The 25847-nt window shown below is 40.0% G+C and overlaps 1 protein-coding gene across 7 annotated transcripts in view; it reads right to left on the reverse strand.

The window, feature by feature from the left end:
* Positions 1 to 25847, reverse strand: part of SLC25A13 (solute carrier family 25 member 13) — a 190305-nt gene that overhangs the window by 123594 nt on the left and 40864 nt on the right. For 3 of the 7 annotated variants that reach the window (XM_045052405.1, XM_003982783.5, XM_019825505.3), the window contains one exon: positions 21410 to 21552. The exons of 1 other annotated variant lie outside the window; for it this stretch is intronic. In XM_045052405.1, the coding sequence (XP_044908340.1) occupies positions 21410 to 21552 (143 nt within the window). Of the gene's footprint in view, positions 1 to 21409; positions 21553 to 22432; positions 22571 to 24078; positions 24289 to 25847 lie in introns of those variants that run through there. 3 more of the 7 variants (XM_045052403.1, XM_045052404.1, XM_006929191.3) reach the window with 3 other exon arrangements.

Consider the following 25847-nt stretch of genomic DNA (forward strand, 5'->3'; position numbering starts at 1 on the left):
GCGGTGGGGAAAAAAACCTAAAAAGCTATCTTATATGACATTGTTTCCATTTTGTCTAATAACCAATATTGACAGAATTTAATAATGTGCAGCATAAATATCCTGCATCTTAATTACATCATGGGGTATACAGCATTTTGAGATCTACCCAAAGATTCGTATTTCTTTTAAAAGGATAAGGGTATTAAGTTTAAAAAAAAACATAAACAAGTCATTTTAAATTGGAGGTTGCCTTAAAGGAGGAAAAGAATTAAAAGGGAATAGAAAGACCACTCGTTTAAAAGAAAAAAAGGGAGAGGGCACCTAGGTGGCTCAGTTGGTTGAGCGTCAGACTTTGGCTCAGGTCATGATCTCGTGGTCCGTGAGTTTGAGCTCCGCGTCGGGCTCTGTGATGACAGCTCAGAGCCTGGAGGCTCCTTCAGATTCTGTGTCTCTCTCTCTCTCCCTCTACCCCTCCCCCACTCTGCTCTGCCTCTGTCTCAAAAATAAACAAACATTAAAAAAAATTTTCTTTAAAGGGAGGGGGGAAGTAGTTCTAAACCACAATGGAAAATTCACTTAGGTAAGCAAAATAGATTGAAAATATATTTATATTTCCTAGATCTTCTTTTGTTCTTCTAAGGCTGGATGAGAAGGCTTCAACTTCATTAACATGGTAAATGAAGAAGGACAATGTGGATATAAGCTTTAGGTAAGAAATCAGGACCTGAAATGCGAGTGGGTACCGAATTTGTTCACTAGCATTTTTTAAGTGACCGCTATACACTGGCTATCACTCTGCATAAAGCAGCAGGTTAGTTGTTTGGTTGCCACGGAGTAACCAGGTGGTTTAAACGCTTCCAGTAGAGCACACACTGTGGAACCCTTTACTTATCTGACTTGAGTCTTCAGTTTGATTGTTCCTTTGGTTCAGAGCTGAAAAGCACAAAAGGTACCTTCCACTCAAGAGATTGTGTGAGTACTTAAAAAGCCCGGAAGACAGGCTGAAGAACAGAATTTTCTCATGAACACTTTTAGCAGATGCCCATATTAACTATGGGTGTTTCTTTGCTTATATAGCATTTGAAAACACCAGATATCGACTGAGTTAAATGATTTTTTAATTGGGACACAACGCCTCTCTCAGTGTACTTTTCTGCATCTTTGAAGCCAGGTAATGATGATTGCAGTGATGTCTGAAAACAAATAAGCACCTAAGCACAGACACACAGAAAGTGACAAGAGCAAATGTGCTACTTTCTTGCGTCTGCCAACGACAATTCCTGGTTCATCTATTAAAAAAAAAATCAAAAATAAGCAGTAAACTAAATTTTTACAAAACACATGAAATTAAGTTTTACTGTTCCTTTTCAGGGAACATTATCGATTACTCAGAAGTATTTTAACTTTTTTTCCCCTTCAACTGTAAGTCTTACATTATGGATACTCATGAAAACCTTCTTCGATGTGATGACATAGCGTTTGGCAAAGCAAAAATTAAGTGACTGAAATAGCCTTTATCATATTTTAAGAAATAAAATTATTCATGCTGTGGGCAAGAAGAAATAAAGTACACAGGCTTGAGCCTAAATATCACACACACACAAAAGCCAACATTAATATTTGCTGTGCCAGCTGAATTCAAATTAACCCAATTTTACATGTTAATTAAACCAGCTATTTTCTTCTTATTGTATTTTTGCTTCTTAAATAGTAGAGTCTACAAGTGATTCCCAACAGACTTGTTCCAACAACAATGACGTATTCATTTACTTCTATTATGACCGTACAATACAGTAACTGAGCAGTAATTTTTCACAGTCAATTACATGTGTGGCTCTTTATGCTTAAAGATGCTGAAATAATGTGTACTATAGAGCCATATGCCTGCGTCTTTAGTGTGCCTGAGGCAGTTGCCTGGGTAACACATTTTCTCTTCGGTTTAGCATAACCCTTCATTGAATATCATTAGGTGTCATTAAATAGCAAACATTAACATGAACTTCAATACACTACTTAGATAGAGTCATTTTACCCATGTAAACAAGTGCTCCATCATTTATAAGAAGCTTAAAATAGATTATGATTTTCTGTATTTAAGACGACGAAAAAGAAAAAAACAATGCCCACGTGTTGATTCCAAATTGAATTTGCAGAAATTTCTGATAACATAGGAGAATTCAGACCAAGTTTCAGGGATAACACTTCTTATAATATTCAATGTAAGCAAAGAAGGATTGGGTTTTTTACTCAAAGTTTACTTTAAATTTACTCAAAGTTGCAAAATAATTCCAGCACTTGCATCTCAGATCATAAGACTTTTACTGTTTTCTGACAAGGTGGGGAGAAGACACCCCACCATTAATTTAGAGGATAAGGTACTTAAAAATCAAGGTATGTAGCAATAAATAGAAAGTATGGGAGACATTATGCATTATCTAAAATATCTTAAATATTGAAAAGTTACTAATGTGTTCCATAGCTCGGATATGGCAACATGCAGTTTATACAGAGTTTTTCAGAGCCAACGGCCTCCATCAAGAGTAGCCACCATCCCCAATAATCTGCATCAGCCCTCCATCCTATGCCACTCCACACAAACATCCATGTCTAAGAAGCACAATGTGCGGGGCGCCTGGGTGCCTCAGTCGATTAAGTGTCCAACTTTGGCTCAGGTCATGATCTCACAATTGGTGAGTTCGAGCCCTACACTGGGCTCTCTACTGTCAGCACAGAGCCCACTACATATCCTCTGCACCCCTCATCGCCCCCCCACCCGCCACTCACACATGCTCTCTCTCTCAAAACTAAACGTTAAAAAAAAAGCAAAACAATGCGCTTGCTTTACAAACACAGTCTCCACACTTAGAACTTCCCCACACACCTTTCTGTTCCAAAACAACAGACTTCTGATTTTTCTGAGGCACGTGGTAATTCTATGTAAGTCTAAAATTTCAGTCAAAAAACAATTACAGTTTGTCCTCTATCACCTGCATTACAAAGGGCCTCCAAATATTCAATGTTAATTTTATTTTATTTTTTTTTTTCAACTTTTATTTATTTTTGGGACAGAGAGAGAGAGCATGAACAGGGGAGGGGCAGAGAGAGAGGGAGACACAGAATCGGAAGCAGGCTCTAGGCTCTGAGCCATCAGCCGGGAGCCTGATGCGGGGCTCGAACTCACAGACCGCGAGATCGTGACCTGGCTGAAGTCGGACGCTTAACCGACTGTGCCACCCAGGCGCCCCTCGATGTTAATTTTAAAGGGCATGCACAAAATGGAAACAAGTCATCAAAGGGCACAGCCATCTCCGATATACTTTCTCACCTTTCCCAGTATAGGAGGAAGGCAGGCTTCAAAGGCCTGGAAAGGAAGTAGAGGATGGGGTTCAAGACCGACCAGGGTGGAGATCAAGAGTGTTCCAGGCTCAGGAGTGAGCTGCAAAGCTGTCAGGTCAACCTAAGAGTAACTAAAAAGAAAGCTCTGCCAAGAACAAATGAGTTCTTGGTAATGGGGATGGAGATCCCAGATACAACTAGGATGATGAGCTGAGATCTTTTTTTTCTCCCTCCCACATCTGTTTTCTAATCCACAACAAGGAAGAAATGGCCACAAAAAATGCAATGACTTAGCTTCAGGTACCAAGCTTCCCCTTCCACTATTCCACGAATATTCATGTAGCTGCTTGAATAAAATCTTAATCACTGTGTTCGGTCCATGGGCTGAGATGTGGTCAGAAAACACACACACACACACACACACACACACACACACACACACACACACACGATATTATATCAAATAATATATGAGCACCAAATGAGCTCCAAATGGTGCTCATCAAATATATATGTATATATATTTGATATTAAATGTATATTCCATTTTCGTTTTAGCACTCTGCTCTAAAATGAGGTAAATCATGAGAAACAAATTGATAGCCCCAATCAATCTTTAAGTCAAATATTTCCAAGGATATACTGGGATCAGCAGAGATTCAGTCACATCACTGAAGCCTCTATGAGAATTTATGTTCTTAATGATTATCTAAGACACTCTAGGATTTCAAATAAAATTTTTAAATTAAAACTAAATTGTATAAACTGCCATTATTGCAAAAAGTAGCCTAATCACTTCAGAAATGTTACTGAGAATTGAAACAAAAATTGATTTCTGCTCCTAACAGTGGAAGTGATGTTTCTGGATTTTACCCCAAATCCACAATATACAAAATGCTATTTCCATCCTTATCCCCAGTAAAGATTAATTAAAATTCTACTACATGAACAAAATTTGCTTGCCTAAGAACTGGTAAAGGTCTAGAAAAGAAAAAAAGAAATTTTTCATATTTAATTGTATTTTGCTACACAAATAAACACGAACAAAATATAATGAATTCACCTGCTAACACAGGCCACCCACAAATGTAGATTCTCATGAAAAGAACCAAAAGCATTTATTATAACTGCTTGAGCCTGGTCTACATAGGTTTACATTTTATTTTATTCTCTGGAAGAACCTATATAAATGTTGAAAACAGGTAAGAAAGGAAAAATTTTCTGCCCAACAGGTTTCCCCATCCTATTCCACACTATCTCTGTATTCATTAACAAGTCCTATTTCTAAAGGTCTCCTCACAATACCAAGCTTTTTTAAAAGCAGACAATTACAACACAGAATAGCGATTGTAAAGAGTAATCAAAATTAGAAACTGTTGGGAGTACTTTATATTTTTGCAAAAGCAAATTAAGCTATAAGACTTTTTTATAAGATACTTTTTTTATAAGAGGCGCTTTTGCTTTTTCTGGCTATAATTATTGCTAATTGTGGAAAAGCAACATCAGCGCTTTAATGCTTTTTCCTTCAGTAAGCTGGTGACTGTTTTACTTCCTGACTTCAAAAAAAAAAAAACAGAAAAAACCCAAAAACTGTAAGAAGAAAGCAAGCACTGGTCAGGACATCATAAAAGGCATAGAAAGAGGGTTTCGATATGAATTACACATTCCTCAGATACTTTCAAAAAGGGTTTTCTCCCATGGAAATGTAACACCCTTAGTGAATTTAAAAATTATATTCTACATCAATAACCAGAAGGATAATGTGAATTAAAATGCATTAAGAGGTAACACAGGACTATATTTCTTTAACTCTACTGCAGAAGGTCTGAACTCACCAGACCATAAACACGGAGAAGGGCAGGGGACAGAGCTGAATGGACCAGAGGGGACAGCAGGCAGTGAACACTGAGGCCTTCACAAGGTGCTGAAGGGCAGGGTAGGAGTCTAAAAAGGATCACGAACCTAATCCTATGAGTGGTTTTCTCGATACAAAGAATTCCTCAGAGCAATTTTACAAAAACTAGAATGACCCCAGACTATGGTGGCACCAGCCTATTTAGAGAAGATAAAAGTGAAGACAGGAGAAGATAAAAGATTTGCTAAAAATTTCAGCACCTGTTACAGAGACAGCCTGCATAAAATGTTAGTGCTCCTAGGAGAAAAAGGACAATCAGGGATTCTAACATGCTGAATTTCAATATGGAACCAAAAAGAGAACCTGAGAATCTCATCCCCTCATCATCTCAATACTAATATGTCATACACTCATGGCACTTTATGTGTCCAATCCATTCAGAGTCATTCAAAACATATTGATGGAGTGCTACCATGTGCCAACCCACTGTCCTATGATCTGCAGAGTCAGCAGTGAACAAAACAGACAAATATCCCCGCCTTCCTGGAGCTTACAGGCAAGTGTGTGCCAGAAGGTGGAGAGGGAGATAATAAAACAATAAATAAAATCCTTATGAAGGAAAAGGCATGGTGGGGGTACAACTTAAAATAGTATGCGCAGGGAAAAACCTCCCTAAGGAAGTGTTATCAGAGCAAAGACCTAAAGGAAACGAGTGAGCTTCCTGAGGGAAGAGGAAGTGCAAAGGTCCTGAGGTGAGACTAATCATGATGTGCTCAAGGTGCAGCAAGATCAATAAAGGGGTTGGGACAAAGTATTAGGAGGAAGAACAGAAGCAGATGAAGTAGGGGGGAAGGGAAGGAAAGTGGCCACTGCTAGGCCTCACTGGCCACAGTAAGGACTCGGGCTTTTGCTCTGAGTGAAATGGAGAGCCAGAGAGTGCCATGATCCAACTTAGGTATGAACGGGATCACTCTGGTTTCTGTGCTGAACATACTGAAGGAAATCTAGAAGCAGGGAGATCTGTTAAGAGGCTATGACAATAATCTGAGTGAGAGATGATCTTGCCTCAGACAATGATACTAGCAGCACAGAAGGAAAGAAATGGTCACATTTTGGATATCCTGTAACTGTCTGCCACAATGCTACAAATGGAATTAAAAAAAAAAAAACCTAACTCATGTGAAATGCAGGGTCACACTGGGAGCTCGATTATTCACTAGCAATCAATCTAAAGAACTAGCCAACTGGGGGCCACATGCCATTCACCAGTTGCACAGAATCACTATGGAGTGAGTTAATGAAGAGTTTTAGTTTCTTCTCCCTTTTTTTTTCTCTTTTTGGTGCTCATGTAATACAGTTTTCTTTTTGAAAATTTACATTTAGATGAGCTTGAAGAAAAGAGAAAAGTGAAGCTGAACTTCAGTGGTATGTACCTTTGCTTCCCTGCTGCAGCTTTTACGCATCTTCACCAGCAGCTGGTGCATCACTATCTTTCCCAGTGCGGGTTACATGGGCTCTTTGTTAGCAACCTACCAGATGCGTCTTCTACTAAGTATCTCCCCTCAAGGGATGCTCCGGTCAGGGAGCCTCAAACCATCAGCCTTCCAGAGAGGACCACAGCAGTTATGAACTTGGAGTCAGACACTTGTTATAATTTGTCTCCTCTGCCTTTAAGGAAACAAGACAAAGCAATTGAGCTTGTCTTGGAGTTTGCCTTTGGACCTTCTCTCATTTTTTGGACTTGTCCCACACTTCTACTAGGTCTTTGCCTTTCTTGGTCAACTTTCTGGCACCTTCCTTTTTTGTACTGTCTATATTGGTATCGTGAAACCTGAGAAGCAGCTGATATTAGTCACCATGCTAAGAAATTGGAGGCAAGGAATTTTACCATATTTTGAGGGTAAAGTCAAGTAGATCTGACGAAAGACTAAATGTGAAGTGTGAGAGGAAGAGGAGGAAGCAAGGATGTCTCCATGGTTTGGGACCTGAGCAACTATGAGATAGAACGTCCTGAGACAGCAAATAAGAAAAGAAGAACGCTTTTGGAGAAAAGAACCAGGAATCCAGTTTAGGACACTTGAGGTTTCCAAAGTCCTGCTAAACATGCAAATGGAAATCTCAAGGAAGCAGCTGAACAGAGAGGACTGTGGAGTTCAACCGGGAAGAGAGGGCTACAGATATAAAAGCAAAAGTTATGGAGTATTTAGAACCATGAGGTAAGGGAAATGTGATCACCAAGAAGTGTGAGAAGAAACAAGAAGTCCCAAGGACTGAGCTCTGAGAATGGGAGATGAGGACGTATCTGAAAACAGGGCTCAGAAAGAATAATCAGGGAGGCAAGAGAACGGGATGGGTGTCCCGAAAGCAGTATTTCCAGAAGGTGTGAGGGAGAAAATATGTTAACCTGAAGAGGAATATTATCACTGGATTTTGTTATGCAGATCTGTGATAGAACAGAAAAAATAGACAGATCCCTGCCCCTTGTTCCTGGCACAGAGCTCCTAACCCCCTTGGAACTTCCTGGGTGACAGCAGTGTCTTTGTTCTGGTAAGATGACTCTGGGTGGGTTCCTGAATAGGGGCTGGTCACCGAAAAAAGCAAGCCGTGATGACAGCTTGGAATTTTCAGCTCATCCCCCATTCTCTAGAGAGGACAGAGGTGCTAGAAATGGGTGAAGCCTCCATAAAAATCCCAAAAGGGCTCAGAGAGCTTCCAGATTGGTGAACATGTGGCAGCTCTGGGGGAGGGCATGGAATCTCCATATCCACTGCCCCATACCATGCCTATGCATCTCTTCCATCTAGATGGCCATCTGCATCCTTTATCATATCCCATTTTTTAATTTGTTTAAAAAATTTTTTTAAGTTTATTTATTTTGAGAGAGAGAGACAGACAGACAGACAGAGAAGAGTGATCAGGGGAGGGGCAGAGAGAGAGGGAAAGGGATAAAGTGAGAGAGAATCCCTAACAGGCTCCGTACCATCAGCATGGAGCCTGACATGGTGCTCGAACTCACAAACTGTGAAATATGCCTTGAGCTGAAATCGAGGCAAGCACTTAACTAACGGAGCCACCCAGGTGCCCCTTTTATCATATCCTTTTATAAAAACCTGGCAAACAGCAAACTGTTTTCCTGAGTTCTGGGAGCCACTCTAGCTAATTACCAAACTCAAGGTGGGGGTCATAAGAACCTCTGATTTATGGGTGATCAGTTAACAACTTGGACTTTGCAACTGGTATCCGAAGTGAAACCAGAGGGAGGTGGTCTTGTGAGACTGAGCCCTCAACCCATAGGATCTGATGTTATCTCTTCTAAGGGAAGAGAGGAGATAGGGTGAAGGAGGCAGACATCTTAAGTCAGATTTCTGAGTATACCTTGCTTTTGTCAATACAGCTTTGACTTGGGAAACATGTTTTACATATTCAAGAATTAAATTAACTCTAAAAGAAAAAAAGCAATCCCTAAAAACTGAAGACAAACTGAAACGAATGAACCTAACCATATATCTAGTTGGTGGCCAACCCACACAGAGGAATGAATTGTTTCAAATAACTTTAGAATACAGTCTTTCTACTGTAAGTATTTAGTGAGACACATTCCATGCACAAACAGAGCTGAAAAGAATCTTAAATTTCATTCAATATCTGTTAGCAGCAATACTGGTGTTATTAATAGTTTTGGATGTAACCTACATATTGCAAATAGGTAATTCCATGAATGTTGCCGGTAGCCAAGAGTTTTTCAATGAAAGAGTAAAGAGATGATAGAGAAGTTGAATAAAATACTTTGAATTTAAGTTTGCCAATTGTTTAACTCTGAGTTAGAGTTAAACCAAATACTTTGAATAAAAATACTTTGAATTTAATTTTGTCAATTGTTTAACTCTGAGTTAGAAATGCCAGTGTGGACTGAAAACTTTTCCCCCATTAGCCACTGGAAAGGCCTCAAAGCAATGGCAACCCAAAAGAAGCACATGTGATACCTACAGTGTGGTCTCTAAATACAAGTGCCCATTAAAAAGAATAAAGACTCCATGAAGAGTGGACAATTCCAGGTCCAGAGCAGGAAGTCCATAAAACAACATTCTGCTTTGCCAGGAAGCAAGTAAGCTATCAAATACAAATGGATCCTACCAAAAAGGGCTAAGGAGAAAATATAAATGGGCCCCCACTTACCAAAATGAGATAAATATGATTCTCCCCTGAAGTCCAGACCCAAACATCTAACAGCCTAGCTCTCCGCGTGTATGTGTAATGAGCACATCAATACTGACACGTTCTACAGAAGTCTTGAGGCCAATCTAGCAAGAACACCCCAAAATTCAACCACTTCTTACCATCTCCACAACTGGCACTCTAAGCCTGCCATCTTTTGCCTTCTTCCACTCTTGCCCATTTCATTCTATTCCCCATAAATCAGCTGGGAGATCCTTTCAACATTTAATTCACATCATGTCAGTTCCATGCTCAAACTCTCCAATGACCTCTACTACACGTGGAATAAAATTGTACAAGATCTAATAAAATCTGGCCCTGGATACCTTTTTGGCTTCCTTCATTTTCCTGCTCTTTGAGAGTCTCGAGTCCCCCTGCCGCTTCTCAGACGTGTCAAACACTTTCCTATCTCATCTGCATCTATTATTCCCTCCACCCAGAAGCTGAAGACCTAGATTCCCACATAGCTCACTCTCACTGAGGTCTCTGCCCAAATGGCATCTTGCAGAGGTCTTTCCTGACCACCCTATCCACCATGGCACCCTTGAGCACTCACTCACCACCTCCTTCCCGTGCTTTCATACTTACAGTTACCTGCCTCTATACCATAGATCTATTGGTTTACATTGTCCATTTGCTATATCAGAGCATACTGCTTACCATTTGGTTTAGAACTATGCCCGGCACATAGCTAATGTCAATAAGTATGGGTTAAGTGAATTACTAAATATGAAATTAACCTAGATTTTTTAAGTACTGAGGTTCCCTCAGGTCTGCAACACAAGGCTACTTTACTGTACTATACATCCTTTACTACAGATACTGAGTTACTCTATAATTTCTACGCAGGTTCAACAGTTATCCTCTGCCATCTCTTACTCTTCTAGACTGAAAATCCCAAAACCTTTTTATCAGATTGTGGTGGAAACGTTACCCTCAGAAACCTTCATTAAAGTCAGAGAATCTCAATCTATTTACTAGGAAGTGACACACTGACAATTATGCCACAATCAATGGGAAAGTTAATAGGCACTAAAATCTCCTCATGATTCACTTCAGGAATCCCTCACAGCTTCGTGCAAGACTCTTAATTTCAGCAACTGCCACATCTTGTGCCTAGGACACTGCCACGGGTAGAGAAACAGATGTGCAAGTAGCCAGGAAACAGAGCGTACACATGATTCCCTCTCCTTTAGCCTTTTAGATGTGAGTTTTAAACCCCACCAGTGCAGACTACAGCAAGACTAAACAACCAAGCAAAGAAAGCGGGAGGGAACGTGTTTTGGCTCTTTCATTTTCTGAACACCTCCACACGCTGGGAAGAATATGGAGGAAGGGTTGGTATTTTCAGTTGGCCCAGTAAAGAAAGATAAGAATTCTGAGAATATGGTATGCAACAGGACCTCAAGGTTGAGTCTAAGAGTGAAAGGGGGAGAGTGATCCAAAAACTATTCCTGGGTTAGAAACAATAGATGTGAAGAATGTGAGGGCACTTTTTCAAAGGTCTGTGGGTGTGGATGACAGCTGATGTAGTGCTCATGGAGCTTTTAAGTCCACGTTATGCTGGCCAAATCATGAGTCTTGGAGGCTAAGAATCGTTCAAAGGGCATCAGAACTCCTAAGCAAGGACACAGGCAGAGCTCTATTTTCAATATTCTCCTCTATGTGTAGAAAGTTCAGTAGAGCAGACTGGGCACAAGCCAAAAAGAACTAGGTCCAAATTCTAGTTCCAGCAATTCACTAACTAGGTGGCTTTGAACTCTGATTCTGTACCTCCCTTTATAAGTGGGGCATGAAAGTACCTGTTTTAAAGACTCGTTATGAAGGTTAAATAAGAAAAGGGATGGAAAGTGTTAGCACCAGACCTGGAACCATAATATATTCTCCTCTCTCCTCAAACCGCCAATACCTCAACCCACATCCTCCCTCTCATCTATTTCCCAGAACAGAACCAAGGAAACCAGAAGAAAACTTCCTCCAAATCCTACCACCACATCTACACGTCTCTGCCCTATACTTTGCCTGCCATTCCATTGTTCTAGCTCAGCATTTCTTAGACTTTGGGGTCTTAGGGCCCCTTTTCATTCTTAGGAATTTTTGAGGATTCCAAACAGCTTTTACTTATGTGGGTTATATGTATCATATTTACTGTATCGAAAATTAAACAGGCAAAATTTTAAAGTATTGATTAATTCACTTAAAAGTTAATAAATCTACTACATGGCGATATAAATAGCATGTATCTGTATGAAAAATAACTATATTTTCTAAAACAATATGTAGTGAGAAAAGAAGCATTTTATGTCTTTGCAAATCTCTTAAATATCTGACTTAATGGAAGACAGCTGCATTCAATCTGCTATAATACGTTGTTTTGTTAGAGGGATATGAAGGATTTCACCCTTATGCAGATTCATAGTTAGAAAAGGAAGGAGTATTTCAGCAGCGTTTTCAGATCACTGTGGCTATTCTACAGACCACCAAATCCTAACAAGTGATAGTTCCTTACAGATTAGTTACAATGTGGAATCTGAAACAGTATCCCACTCTTACATTAAAATCCATAGGTCTGTCATGCACTGTGAATATGTCTTCCACCCGTGCATGATTTTGAAACATCCTATACTGGACAGCTGGCAAATACTTTCACTAAGTTATGCCAATCTTCGAAATGTTGGCACATTTCATTACACTGTATTAAAAACTCACATTCATTAATATCCCCCACTAATTACATCAGAAAAGTCTAAGCATTGGGAAGCTGTCACATGAAAATTTTCTCTCAAATAAAAAACAGCGTTCTGTGAAAAAAAGAAAAAATGCCTAGCTCAGCGAGCAACTCAAATCAACTGCTCAAACGCTTTTCCTCAGACGACCAACCACATGACAATAACCAGCAGCAATTCTTTATGCCTATTTCCCATTTAGTCACCTAGCATTTTCAAATTATGTGTACTCAAGGGTGAGACTTAATAAAAATCAATGATTTATACTGCTTCTCCAAGGCCATTCTGAAGTGGAATTAACCTCCTCATCACTACCGTCACTGCGAATGTGTGCTAGCAAAGAGCATGACTACTCCCTCCTCTCGTTTGGCTTGGTGGCACTCCTTAACTGGTGTTAAGGCTTCACAAGTTTTACTCACCACTTTTAGAAAAAGGCAGATGTGACTCTGAGTATTATTATGTAAACAGCTCTGACCTCACGGATTCCTTCAAAAGGTTTTCAGAGGCTCCCAGGGACCACACTTTGAGAAGAGCTGTTCTGGATGAACTCACCCAGTTCTCACAAGACCGCACCTCCTCCTCCTCAGACAATGCACTAGAATTTCTTCCTTTTCTCTCTTACGTGTCAGATCTCCACACTCTACAGTCATTCCCCTGAGCTTACGTCATGCTGTCATCTGTCCAAACCTCCCCTTTCCCCTACAGGAATGGCCCCTACTTCTCACCTTCCCTTGACAGCCACACTCTCCAAGAGGGGCTGCATTTGGTATGTAAGAGAAGATGGGGGGAAGAGGAGGAGGGATGTCCCTACATATGAATGAGAAGTGAAATCAACACCCAGTCATTAATCAACCTTTTCCCGAATTAAAAAGAAAAATAAACCCAGGCACCTGACATTCCTAAAGGTTTTCTAATATACCAGAGACATAATACAAACCTTTTTAAGAATTCTTTTTAATTTGCTCCTTGCAGACACCGTCTAGCCACCACATCGCACGCACCCCCCTATGATTTCAGACATCAAATATTAACACAAAGTGAGAAATGCAAAAAGAAAGGGGGTTAATCAGACACCTTGAGAGAAAGAAAAAAATAACACTGATTCAATGAGAGCTGCTAATGAGGCTTTTTGTTTTGGTAGGTTAATTTGGGAGTCTGATGACTAAGAAGAAAATTTAAGCTTCTCAGGTGACTGCTGTTGATTATTATCAAGTTTTTTTAATGAAAGAGATGCCTTTGCTTAATTCTATAGCTTATGAATTTCAGGTGTTTATCTGAAATCCGTGTCCACCCCAGTATGTAGAAAACGCTCCTCATTAGCAAATTGAAAGACCTCCTCTTATTGATTCTGGATTATATTTGACAGATGAGCATTTCATTCTATGAACTGCTGATATTTAAATACATTACCCTAATACTCTTTAAGCATTGCCAATTGTAAACCTCATTAACTCCCAGCGTGTGGCCAAGGCCTGGATTTCATCGCAACAACCTCACAAAGTGAAAACAGGTATATAAAAATGATTTTATCATCAACAACATTATTATATCCTCCTTCACCTTGTGAAGTATTTAAAGGCCATACTTTTTTTTTCCCCTTAGATTAAGATCAAACATGGGAAAAGCAGAGAACAGACTTGATTTATGTGTGATTTAGTCACACATTTTTAAATCATCAATTTCTTTTTTATTGTTTCTTCTTTAACACCCTTATTCCTTATGCCTCAAAATGAGAATTGGCCCAGGAATGATTCTCTGTACTCTGAAGAGAAACAAATTCTTTGCTGATTATATTGCTATCATTTTGATTCAATAAACCTAAAGGTCAGAAGGCTTTCATGGTCTGTACCTCGTAATGAAAATCAGGATCAAGGAAGCTTTTGCCCTTCTGCTCCACAGGGGGTTTCTGTCCTCCCTGAGCTCACCTTAGGACACCTGGGATACAGGAGGACAGGTGTACCGCACCAAATTCCCCACTTGGCACTGTCCCTGGAGCGGGGACTGAGATGGTGGTAAAAGGGACATGTCAGCTCATTAAGAAATCAGGATTTCTGGGACGCCTAAGTGGCTCAGTCGATTAAGCGTCCAACTTTTGATTTCAGCTCAGGTCATGATCTCCCGGTTTGTGGGTTCGAGCCTCATGTCAGGCTCTGAGCTGCCAGCACGGAGCCTGCTTGGGATTCTCTCTCTTTGCCTCTCTCTCTTTCTCAAAAATAAATAAACACACATTAACAAAAAAAAAAAAAAAAAAGAAATCAGGGTTTCTGATCTTCCTTTTTTCTTTTTTAATTTACATCCAACTTAGCATATAGTGCAATAATGATTTCAGGAGAAGAGTCCAGTGATATTCCTTTTTTCAAAAGAAGAGCCAACTTCTATTCTTGCATGGAGTGCAAAGAAGTTCCACGCCTGAGATGGAAAACGTGTATGTGTTAAATTCATACATATGATCTCAGCAAACCGATTAGATGCCAGAGCTGGCCAAGGCCCGCCCATACAGACAGGGGTCAGTTTATACTAGATAGTGAGCATCCTGAGCCCAAGAGACCAGGCACCCAAACACATCCAGCTTAGTCTGGCCCCCACTTAGTCTCCCCAGGTAAGACGGTCACGTACTAGGAAAAACAGCTTTTGAGTCCCAGCTGTCTCTAGTAAGATACCAGTTAATAATAAACAACAAACAGAAAACATGTTTGCAAAGCTCAAAGGGACACACATAAAATTTATTTTTACTTGCTCTTGGTAGATAGTTGTGTGAATAATGTATAAAAATTACCCTTGGATGATACACACAAAAAAAACCCCTTCATTCCCATTTTAAACAAAAACATAATGATGAGAAATCTAAAACACACATCAAAAATCATACAGACAAATCCAAAGTCAAGCACAGAGTTCATACTGTTTAGCTAAAGTAAGAGAGCCTGGGCCCTAGAAGTCCTTCTACTCCTCTTCCTCCTTGCTTTCCTTCTCTCCTTTCTCTTCAAATGCTGCAACAAGCCCTTCTTACCCATGAGGTGCACCACACAAAAGGCTTCCAGGACTGGGCATTCAAAGTTTCTTATCATCTCTCTCAAGGAATTTCACAAATTGATTAAACCCATTATTAAATCTATTAAAAGAATGGAATTTGGGGAATCTAAACACAACAGGCAATTAGAAGAGAGGTGGGGACAGGTGAAATCAGAGAATATATGTGGGCTGTAAGACAGGCACATTAGGCCAAGACTCAAATTATCCTTTGATGGCTCTTCATTGCTCTCAAAATAAAGGCCTACAATCCTTAGTATGAAGTACAAGTTCCTATGTACTTCTCTCCACTATGCTCTGCATTTTCTGTGCTCCTGGTATGCCAGCTTCTGCATTACAGAATATGAGCAAGCAGCTCATAGAACGGAAGTCTGACCAAGTCACTACCCAATGAAACACTGAATCAAAACCAAGAGTGCTCCAGAAAATCCGAATCCCTTTACCATAAATTCTAGCAGTGCACAGATGTTTAAGCTTCCATGCCTAGAGTTCAGCCCAACCCTATACATAAGTGAAGCCTCCAGAGAGGGACTGTGCCCTCACAGAGAGGGTTTGCAGCAGAGGTTTCTGCCTGGAAAATGTCGGGATCTAGCCAAAAGTTACTACTGGAAAAAAAAACTGCTCAGAATCAGGCTATTTGGTTTCCATCCCCCGCATATTCTTTGCAAGTACAGGCTTTCTGAACCACGGAGAAAAGAGCTATGTTAGGGTATTAGTCTCCTGGGGCTGCTGTAACAAACTACCATAGACTAGGGTGCTCCACACAACAGAAATTCATTCCATCACAGTTCTGGGGACCAGAAGTCCAGAAGCAAGGTGTCAGCAGGGCTGCACACCCACCAAAGGGAGACTCTTCAGTGGAGAATCCTTCCTTGCCTCTTCCAGCTGCTGGTAGCCCTGATGTCTGTATCACATCTCTCTACTTTTTATAAGAATACTTACAACAGGGGCACCAGGGTGGCTCAGTCAGTTAAGCATCCGACTTCAGCTCAGGTCATGATCTCACAGTCCATGAGTTCGAGCCCCGCGTCAGGCTCTGGGCTGACAGCTCAGAGCCTAGAGCCTGCTTCGGATTCTGTGTCTCCCTCTCTCTCTGCCCCTCCCCTGCTCATGCTCTGTCTCTGTCTCAAAAATAAAAACATTAAAAAAAAAATTTTTTTTAAAGAATACTTACAGCATTTAAGGCATGGATAAGCCAGGGTGCTCTCTTCAAGATCCTTAATGTAATCACATCTGCAAAGACACTTTTTTCCTAATAAGGTCACATTTCCAATTCTAGGGATTATGACTTGACATCTCCAGGTGGACACTATTCAGCTACTACAGTGAGTAACCTAGAATTTGAACTAGAACTTCCATTCCTCAATACTCCTGGGCTCTCATAATTTAAGGGAGTAAATACTTCTTAGTAGATTTACTCATATTTGGTCAACAAATTGCTGTGAACCAGAGGCCAGATACTGGATCAGACACTGGAGATATTAAAATATGTAGGACCTGGCTTATCCACTCCAGAAACCACAGCTGGTGGACCATTATCTACCTAAAAATGACTATTTCAATTCACCATGACATCTGGGTCAGCACAGCTGCCGTTATTTTGAAATCTTAAAGTTACCAATCTACAAACAGTTTTTCAAGTTTGAAAAAGATTATGCACTAGAATCCCTCTGGTCAGCCAAGAGATGTCATTACACCCAAAGAGAGCCTGGCCAAATGGAGCCTATGCCAGTGTTTTCCCTTTGTTTGGTGTATGTGCTGTGCTTCCATGGGCCAGCATGTGGCTTCACCGTGTAATTTTTTCAAGAACAGTAGTTGATTTGGGAAGATGATTTGTGACTTGTGAACTTGAGAAATGCTATGCTTCCAAAGGAAGGGGAAATGAAGGCATTCACAGTTTTACATTGAGAACAGATGTATGGTTATACCTATTTGTGAAGGAAATACTGCGGAGCTTGGGTCAGGGTCAGGGAAAATGGCACATGAACATCTGAACAGTCTTGGGTCTTAGGCAGGTCTCGGCTCAAACAGCAGCCGTGTGCTACTGGCTCAGAAAGCATAAACAGTTTGGACAAGTTCTTCAACATGATCAGTGCTTTTGGAAAGAATTACCACACTACATATGGTGAAACTTAAAATACTTCTACCCTTGTGTCCAGGAACGGCTCTAAGTTCTTTCAAAGGAATTAATTAAACAAAAGGAAAACTAGACACTGAAACAACTCTGTAAGGGCATGATTTCATAGAGTATGGTTGGTATGTAATCTCATAGACTATGAAGCTATTTAACACTGTTAATGTGAACAGCATATGGAAATATGGAAATTGATTGATATAGTCTAAAAGATTATAAAAGAACTGCAATTAATATTCATTCAGATTATGAAAAATATTGATGCAGGTTAACAAATCATAGAAGATACCAAAAAAGACTCTAAACCACCGTGTGGGGATGAAAAGATTATGGGTGATTATTTTCCCTTTTGAAACTCAGGTTTCTGCAACTGGGAAAAAAAAAAAAAAAAGTCACAAGGCAATGAACTGAGGCCATCTAAGATTTTCTCTGTCACAGTGAAAAACTGAGATTTAAGTTAATACAAAATCTGAAAAAAAAATGTCAAGTTAAAGAGGATGATGAGATTATGAGAGAAGAGGCAGTTTGAGACACTGGAAAGGTCAAGGTCTTTGAAGCCAGACAAGCTTGGGCACCTTTTGGGGGCAAATTGCTTGATCACTAAGAGCCTCAGCTGTCTCATCTGCAAAACCAGGAAAACAAAGCCAGCATTTGAGATTTGTGATAATATTTTGAATATATACATACATATGCACAACATATGTTGTGCATTACACAACAATTACACATTGTTCTATCTCATTGAATCGAAGGCTATTATTTTTGGAGAGTACATACAAAAGTAAATAGGAAAAACATGTATGTTAATGGTGATAGAGATAGGAAAAACAAATTAGAAGGTATCACAATTATAGAAGTTAATATCCATAAATATATTAATATAATTAGGAACCAAAATGTTCACTGAGTTAAAAATAGAAGAAAAAAAAATACTGTAATGTTAAATTTAAATAGGAAATGTCATTATGAACTTTTGATTTTTTAAAGTATATTTCTCTGTTCTTTTTACTGAGAAGACAGAGAAGTAGTAACAACCTTGTAACAACAAGCCAGTGCCCAGCTCTCAGTTTCTAAGCACCATTCCCAATCTAAAGGAACCAGGACTTCTTGAAGAGAACAGTGATTCCCAGGTTAGAGATAGAAACACCCACCCAGAGCCTAGAATGGCTGATTTGCCTAAAGCAAAGAGCACTCAAAGACAAGGGCACAGGAGCTAGGCCCAAGGGCCCCCCCTTCCCAAATCTGAGCATCTAAGAGAATAATAGTAATAGATTATAATACACTGAATTTAAAATGAAAACTTCCACGAATTTATACTGGTAAGAAGAGAGAAAGAAAACGGGGTAGAGGAGAGAAAACTTTTCCTTAACAAAGAGTGCTAGACAATAAATATAGGAGAAATGACCGAATTAGAAAAATCACCACAATGTGATACCCGATTCAGGAAACGATCATTGTGGATGCTAACACTAGTGGATGAAGAGTTGCTGAGAAACAGGATATGCACATGTCCTCAAAGTATCTGTTCATTAATTACAAACAAAAATTATCATAAATATACAATCTGGGGGGACGCCACCCTAACCAAGCAATCAAACTTAGCATCACTGATGCTGCAACATGTTTCTGACGAGGTACAGCAGAAAGTACAGGATCTCTCCTAACCTGCCCCTTAACGTGAATCCAGGCCTGAAGAAGCAATCAGGCAAGTCCAGAATGTGGAACCTTCAATAAAACAACTGGCCCAGGTTTTAAAAGCCAATATCATGAAAAAAAATTAGAAGGTTGTTCTAGATTAAAAGAGATAAAACAAATAAAGGTAGTACAAGAACCTTGTCTGGATCCTAGATTTAAAAAGAAAAGAAAACAACACAAAACCACAATGAGCCATTTGAAGTGGGAGGGAGGTGGAGAGATCCAGTATACTGGAATACAGACTGGAATTTTGAAGATACTTCACATTATTGTTAATTCTCCTAAAAGATTATGGTATGGCAGTTACGTGGTCTCCTACTTATTCTTGTTCTCCTACGTTCTTATTCTTAAAAGATAGATGCTAAACTATCATGATGTCTGTAATTTATAATCAAATGGCACAACCAAAAAAGAAAATTATGTGTGTGCATATATTTGTATGTAGAAAATGTGTGTTGAAAACATGAATAGACACTTCTCTAAAGAAGACATCCGGATGGCCAACAGGCACATGAAAAGATGCTCAACGTCACTCCTCATCAGGGAAATACAAATCAAAACTACACTCAGATACCACCTCACTCCAGTCAGAGAGGCTAAAATGAACAAATCAGGAGACTATAGATGCTGGAGAGGATGTGGAGAAACGGGAACCCTCTTGCACTGTTGGTGGGAATGCAAATTGGTGCAGCCGCTCTGGAAAGCAGTGTGGAGGTTCCTCAGAAAATTAAAAATAGACCTACCCTATGACCCAGCAATAGCACTGCTAGGAATTTATCCAAGGGATACGGGAGTACTGATGCATAGGGCCACTTGTACCCCAATGTTCATAGCAGCACTCTCAACAATAGCCAAATTATGGCAAGAGCCTAAATGTCCATCAACTGATGAATGGATAAAGAAATTGTGGCTTATATACACAATGGAATACTACATGGCAATGAGAAAGAATGAAATATGACCCTTTGTAGTAGCATCGTGGATGGAACTGGAGAGTGTTAAGTGAAATAAGCCATACAGAGAAAGACAGATACCATATGTTTTCACTCTTATGTGGATCCTGAGAAACTTAACAGAAGTCTATGGGGGAGGGGAAGGAAAAAAAAAAGGTTAGAGAGGGAGACAGCCAAAGCATAAGAGGCTCTTAAAAACCGAGAACAAACTGAGGGTTGATGGGGGGTGGGAGGGAGGGGAAAGTGGGTGATGGGTATTAAAGAGGGCACCTTTGGGATGAGCACTGAGTGTTGTATGGAAACCAACTTGACAATAAATTTCATATTAAAAAAAATACGTGGCTCTTAGGGGATGTTGTTATTTGTATTAGTAAGAGTTTGGAGCCCCAAATTCTGCACCTAATGGTAAATGCCAACTGCAATCTTAAGCAAAATCAGGAAAAGCTCATTTTTAAAATGTGAGAACACTGGTAGGGGGAAAAAAAACCCAAAGGCCTTTTGCAAAGAATCATTTAATTTTAGATGGTCTGTCTCTTTCTTCCAGCTTGGGTAGAATACCTTTCTTGGAGATTTGGAATCATCCTATTATTCTGTCTCTTAGATTCATATGACTTAATCATATAGAAGGTTTCAAAAGTTATCTGAGCAGAGGGAAAGATCATAGAAAAGTTATGTTCATAGAGCTATGTTTTACATTTACTCACAATTTTTAGTTCCCTTGAAAAATACCAGTATACATACAAACACTCTGGTATATCTCACACCACTCATCAACTATAGTAAGTCTCTGGAACTATAGGGGCGCCTGAGTGGCTCTGTTGGTTAAGCATCTGACTTCAGCTCAGGTCATGATCTCATGGTTCCTGGGTTTGAGCCCCGCATTGGGCTCTGTGCTGGTAGCTCAGAGCCTGGAGCCTGCTTCAGATTCTGTCTCCCTCTCTCTCTGCCCCTCCCCCACTCACTCTCTCTCTGTCTCTCAAAAATAAACAAATGTTAAAAGAAAAGTCTCTGGGGGGTGCCTGGGTGGCTTGGTCAGTTAAGCGTCCAACTTCAGCTCAGGTCATGATCTCACAGTTCGGGAGTTCGAGCCCTGCATCGGGCTCTGTGCTGACAGCTCAGAGCCTGGAGCCTGCTTCACATTCTGTGTCTCCCTCTCTCTCTGCCCCTTCCCTGCTCATGCTGTGTCTCTCTCTGTCTCAAAAATAAACAAACATTAAAAAAAAATTTTTTTTAAAAAGTCTCTGGAACTATAAGCCACTTTACCGTAAAAAAAAAAAAAAAAAAAAAAATACACAAACAGAATCGTCAATTGTGATAAGGACTTTAAAGGAAATGTTAAAGGTATTATTTCTAAAATAATGAATTAATTCTAATAGGTAGAGAAAATGCTTTTAAGAGATGGAAAGGTATTCAGTGACTTCTTAATCTTTAAAACAACAGAAAGCTCTGTTGAACAAAAAAATAAAAAAAATGACCAACATACCCATCTTTGGTCTGATCCACTACACCACTTAAAAGTTCCACAGTCTTTGGATTAGGCTGGCTTTCTCCAAAAATGTTCAAATATCGAGTGACGAAGTCATTGGGAGACATAAAAAATTCACCATTTTTTTCAATGCTTGCATACTGTATAGGAAAAAAGAGAAAATATATTTTACCCTCAAAAGCATATAATCATGAGATCAATATTTGAAAAAGCTGAAAATATTCAAAGGATAAAACATCAGATAAGATAATCTACTCTTCCCAAGGACAGTTATTTCCCAACACTTCATAGAAAAAACAAAAACACATGAAGTCTGCCAAGATTTAGGTTCATAACAGTGGTTCTCAACTGAGGGCAGGTTAGCTTGACTGTCCAGCTTACAAACACCAATGTCCCCTAGTAGCCAAGTCCACCTATGAGGACCAGTCTTTTCTATATGTCACCTGTCTTTGGTGGGCAGGAGACGGGGAGGGTGTTCTCTAGCTTGGTACTTCCTCCATTGTTTCTATTTTTCTTCACAGGGGAACATCTGACAGTGTCTGATGACAAATTATGACTGTCATAACCAGGGGGGAGGGATGCTCCTAGCATCTAGTTGTAGAGGTCAGGGAGGCTGCTGAACATCTACAAGGCACAGGGTGACCCCTTACACCAGAGTGATCCAGCCCCAAACGTCATCAGTGCTGAGAATGAGAATGAAAATTTCTGGCTTACAGAAATTTGGAAAAACAAATTACATCTTGTTTTTGGCAAGGACATAGAAAAAACAAAAACAAAAACAAAAACAATTAATTATAAAATCATGGATGGAAACGACCTAATTCTTTTGCCCCTATTCCTGTTTCAAGGGCATCAATAATGCAGGAAAAGAGGACAAACAGGCTAAACTAGAAAGCAAACTATGAACTGCATGGTTTCCTGTGGGATTTCACAGAAGAATATGTGAAAGGGTGCTCTAGAGTGGAAGTGGTCAACGAGAGACAGGTGGCACCCAATGCCTGTTCACAGTGTTCCTCTTGCCTTGGCGACACAGTCCAACTCCTGAAAGCAGGAACCTGCTCATTCCTGTTCCGTGGAGTCCCTCGGGCCGTGGGAAGTGCTGAGAAACAACATGGGATCATATGGTATCCTTACGGAGCAGGAGAGGACCTCTTGATCCTGGGGACAGAAGAGCGATTTGGGGGTGGGGGAGTGAGGACTGTGAGCTACAGGAAGAACAAGGCTGGATGGGTGACAGGAACCACAATGGACGATGTGGGGAGCACAGTGGTGTGAAGTGCCGATGACAGCACCTCCACTCCCTCTGCAGCTCCAGCAGCAAGTCCCATTAAAACCGTTTCTGGGCATCTGGGTGGCTCGGTCAGTTAAGTGACCAACTCTAGATTTAGGCTCAGGTCATGATCTCCCCATTCATGGGATTGAGCCCCACATCGGGCTCTGTGCTGACAACGAGGAGCCTGCTTGGGAGTCTCTCTCTCTCTCCTTCTCTCTCTCTCTCCCTCTCTCCTCCCCTCAAAATAAATAAATATAAAAATTGTTTTTAAAAGTCCCTTGTTATTTTTACATTTTAATTCCAATGCAGGATAAACTCTTGCTTAGATACTCAGTAACAAGCTTTGGAGTCCCTCAGGCCTGGGCTGAGCCTGCACCGAGCTCTGCTTCTACCTCTTGCCACCTGTATGACCTCAGGGAAGTAAAGCTTTCTGGGTCTCTAGCTCCTGACCTATGAAATGGGGGTAACAACATTACCTGCTTCATAAAGTTGATGCTAGAAATAAATGAATAATCATGTAATGTACTTAGCACAATGTGCTACACACAATAAGCACTTTATAAATGTTCTGTATTATCAGTTTGAACATTTTCTAGCATGGTACAAAAGAAAAGCTCAGAAATGGTCCAAGAATCCCAGTATTCTTCAGTTAGCATTGAAATGGCTTTTTGGAAATGCAGAAGAATTAGATTTTGATTTTCCTGAGGCAAAAGAGGATAAGAAATATAAAGGGAATTTTGCTGCTAATTATTACAGCGATCCTATGATTTAGACTTATACCTATGTTTGCTTATAGTGGTGAATAATTAATTTATTTAAAATGCAATTTCACTCTTCTCCCACCAGTAGATGTTTAGGTTATTTCTAAATAAAGCTAAGGTAACTGGCTTCGCACATAACAATTATCCGAATTCCTAACAATCTTCAAAGGGTAGACTTCTGGAAGAGGTTGAGTCAAAGGAGAGGAACTTGAAGGCTCTTGATACTTATTATCACACTGCTCTCCAGAAAAGATTGTACCAATTTACACTCCCACCAGCAGTGCTGGACCATGCCCTTTCTCCCGTCCTTTGTCTCTCAGATTTGTTGCAAACATCTTTCCAGTTTGGTATTTTTATATAATTGAGTCTACAGATTTTTTTTCCACCTTTGCAATTCCTTCTATTACTTCTAAGTCTAGAAACTAGGCCTTCCTCATCTCAAGACTAATATTCACCCATATTTTCTCTGGGCTTTTTTCAAGTAGGTTTATCTCTTAAGTTTCAATACATTGGTACTTGATTTTTCACGTGGTTTGAGGTCAGGATCCTTCAACTTTAGTTTTCCCCACTTAATTTCTCGGTTGTCCTAGGAGCACAAATGAAATCACTCTTATGACATGTTCAACACATACTGATTATCATATGGTCATCAGGGAACAGCTTGGCAAGTAAGTCCATCTTCAACACCAGTTCTGACCAGTTGGCAATGAATGGCTTCCTAAGGTAGACAGAGGCTCTCCTCCGAGGTGGCTGCCAAATTCCAGGGAGGAATGCCGGACAGGCTGACAGTTCTTGTCATCCCTGCACCAGGAATCCTTGCAAGATTACATGCATCTTAATTGCTACAATTAGAAGGAAAGCTCTGTCAGGGCAAGATTTTCTCCTGCCTTTCTCACTGCAGCATCCTCAACATCTCGGACTGGTAGCAGGCAGAGAGTGAAACATGTTCAATAAATATCTGTCGAATGAAAGCACGCACTACTTCCGTCCTGGGAATTTTCTGGGCCATGATCACTCTTTGGTTTTCCCCGAAATTACCTTTAGAATCATTGTCAAGCTGCTGACCCCTAAAAAAAATTCTACTGAAAGTGCGAAATAAAATTACAATGCCATACCTCTAACTCATACACAGGATAATTAAAAAGTAATAACAAGTGTTGGCAAAAATGTGGAGCAAATGCAATTCTCATACACTGGTGTTATAAGAGTAAACTGTTAAACCACTTTAGAATGCTGCTTGGGAATATGTACTCTAACTGAACAGACAACCATAGAAACAGCAATTTCGATCACAAGTATGTCTAAAAGAAACGTGTGTATATATACATATGTGGTGTTTATGTATATGTACATACACACATATGTATATACATATATAGAAAGAATAAAAACGTACTTTGGCATTTTAATGTCCATGGAAGCATTATTTTGGATAGCAAAAAGATGAAAAATAACTCAAATGTCAACCAACGGTAGGATATGTAAATGAACTACTGTAGGACAGTCACACAATGGCATATAATGCAGCAATGAAAATAAACAACCACACACAACGAGGATGAATCTGAACAACTAGAGCAAGAGCAAAAGAAATGAGACACAAGAAAACATGGTGTATGATTCCATTTACATAAAGTTGAAAGCCAAACAACTGGTTACCCTTAGGAGGGGTGCGTAGTGACTGAAGGGGCATCGGATGGCTCCTGGGGTGCTGGTTCCATAGGTGTGCTCCCTTCGTGAATGTTAATGGAGCGGTACATTCATGATTTGTGCACTTGATTCATACCTCAATAGTTTTCATTAAAAAAAAAAAGAAAATCATTGAGATATTTTCTGCCCCATTTTTTGGAAGTGATAAATAATTTTGTAAATGTAAGAACAGGTTAATCTGAACACAGAAAACAGTTTCCTTCACTTTGCAAAACCAGCCCATCACCGAGGCTGGAGTAGTCTGCTTTGTGATTATAGTAAAAATATCAAAGGTTGTTCCTCCAATTGATGGACAGACCGATCATAATAAGAATATATTGACAAAGGTGCTCCACTGCTCCTGCAGCAGGGAACAGAGGGGCCCCTGTCAGGGGAGTGGACTTCGCAGCTACCACGGATTCTTCCTTGGGAACAGATTTTACAAGTGACCTGAAGCCTCTCTTCCTTACAATTTTTTTTAAGTTTTAATATGATTAAACATACACAAGTTATATGCAAAAATGCAGGTTCAAGAGTATTGAACTAGCATTACTGCTAGCACAGGAGACAAGACAACAAAGCCTTCAATAACAGGAAGCCGCTAGATGAGCGAGAGTAAAACCACTGTATGTGGAACAGCACACAACACTAAAAATACTGTAGAAATGCGATCAATGACAGGAAAAGGGTTTCCTAACGCATCAGGTGAGGA

The sequence above is a fragment of the Felis catus genome, chromosome A2, assembly GCF_018350175.1.
Source record: "Felis catus isolate Fca126 chromosome A2, F.catus_Fca126_mat1.0, whole genome shotgun sequence".
NCBI classification, from domain to species: Eukaryota; Metazoa; Chordata; class Mammalia; order Carnivora; family Felidae; genus Felis; species Felis catus.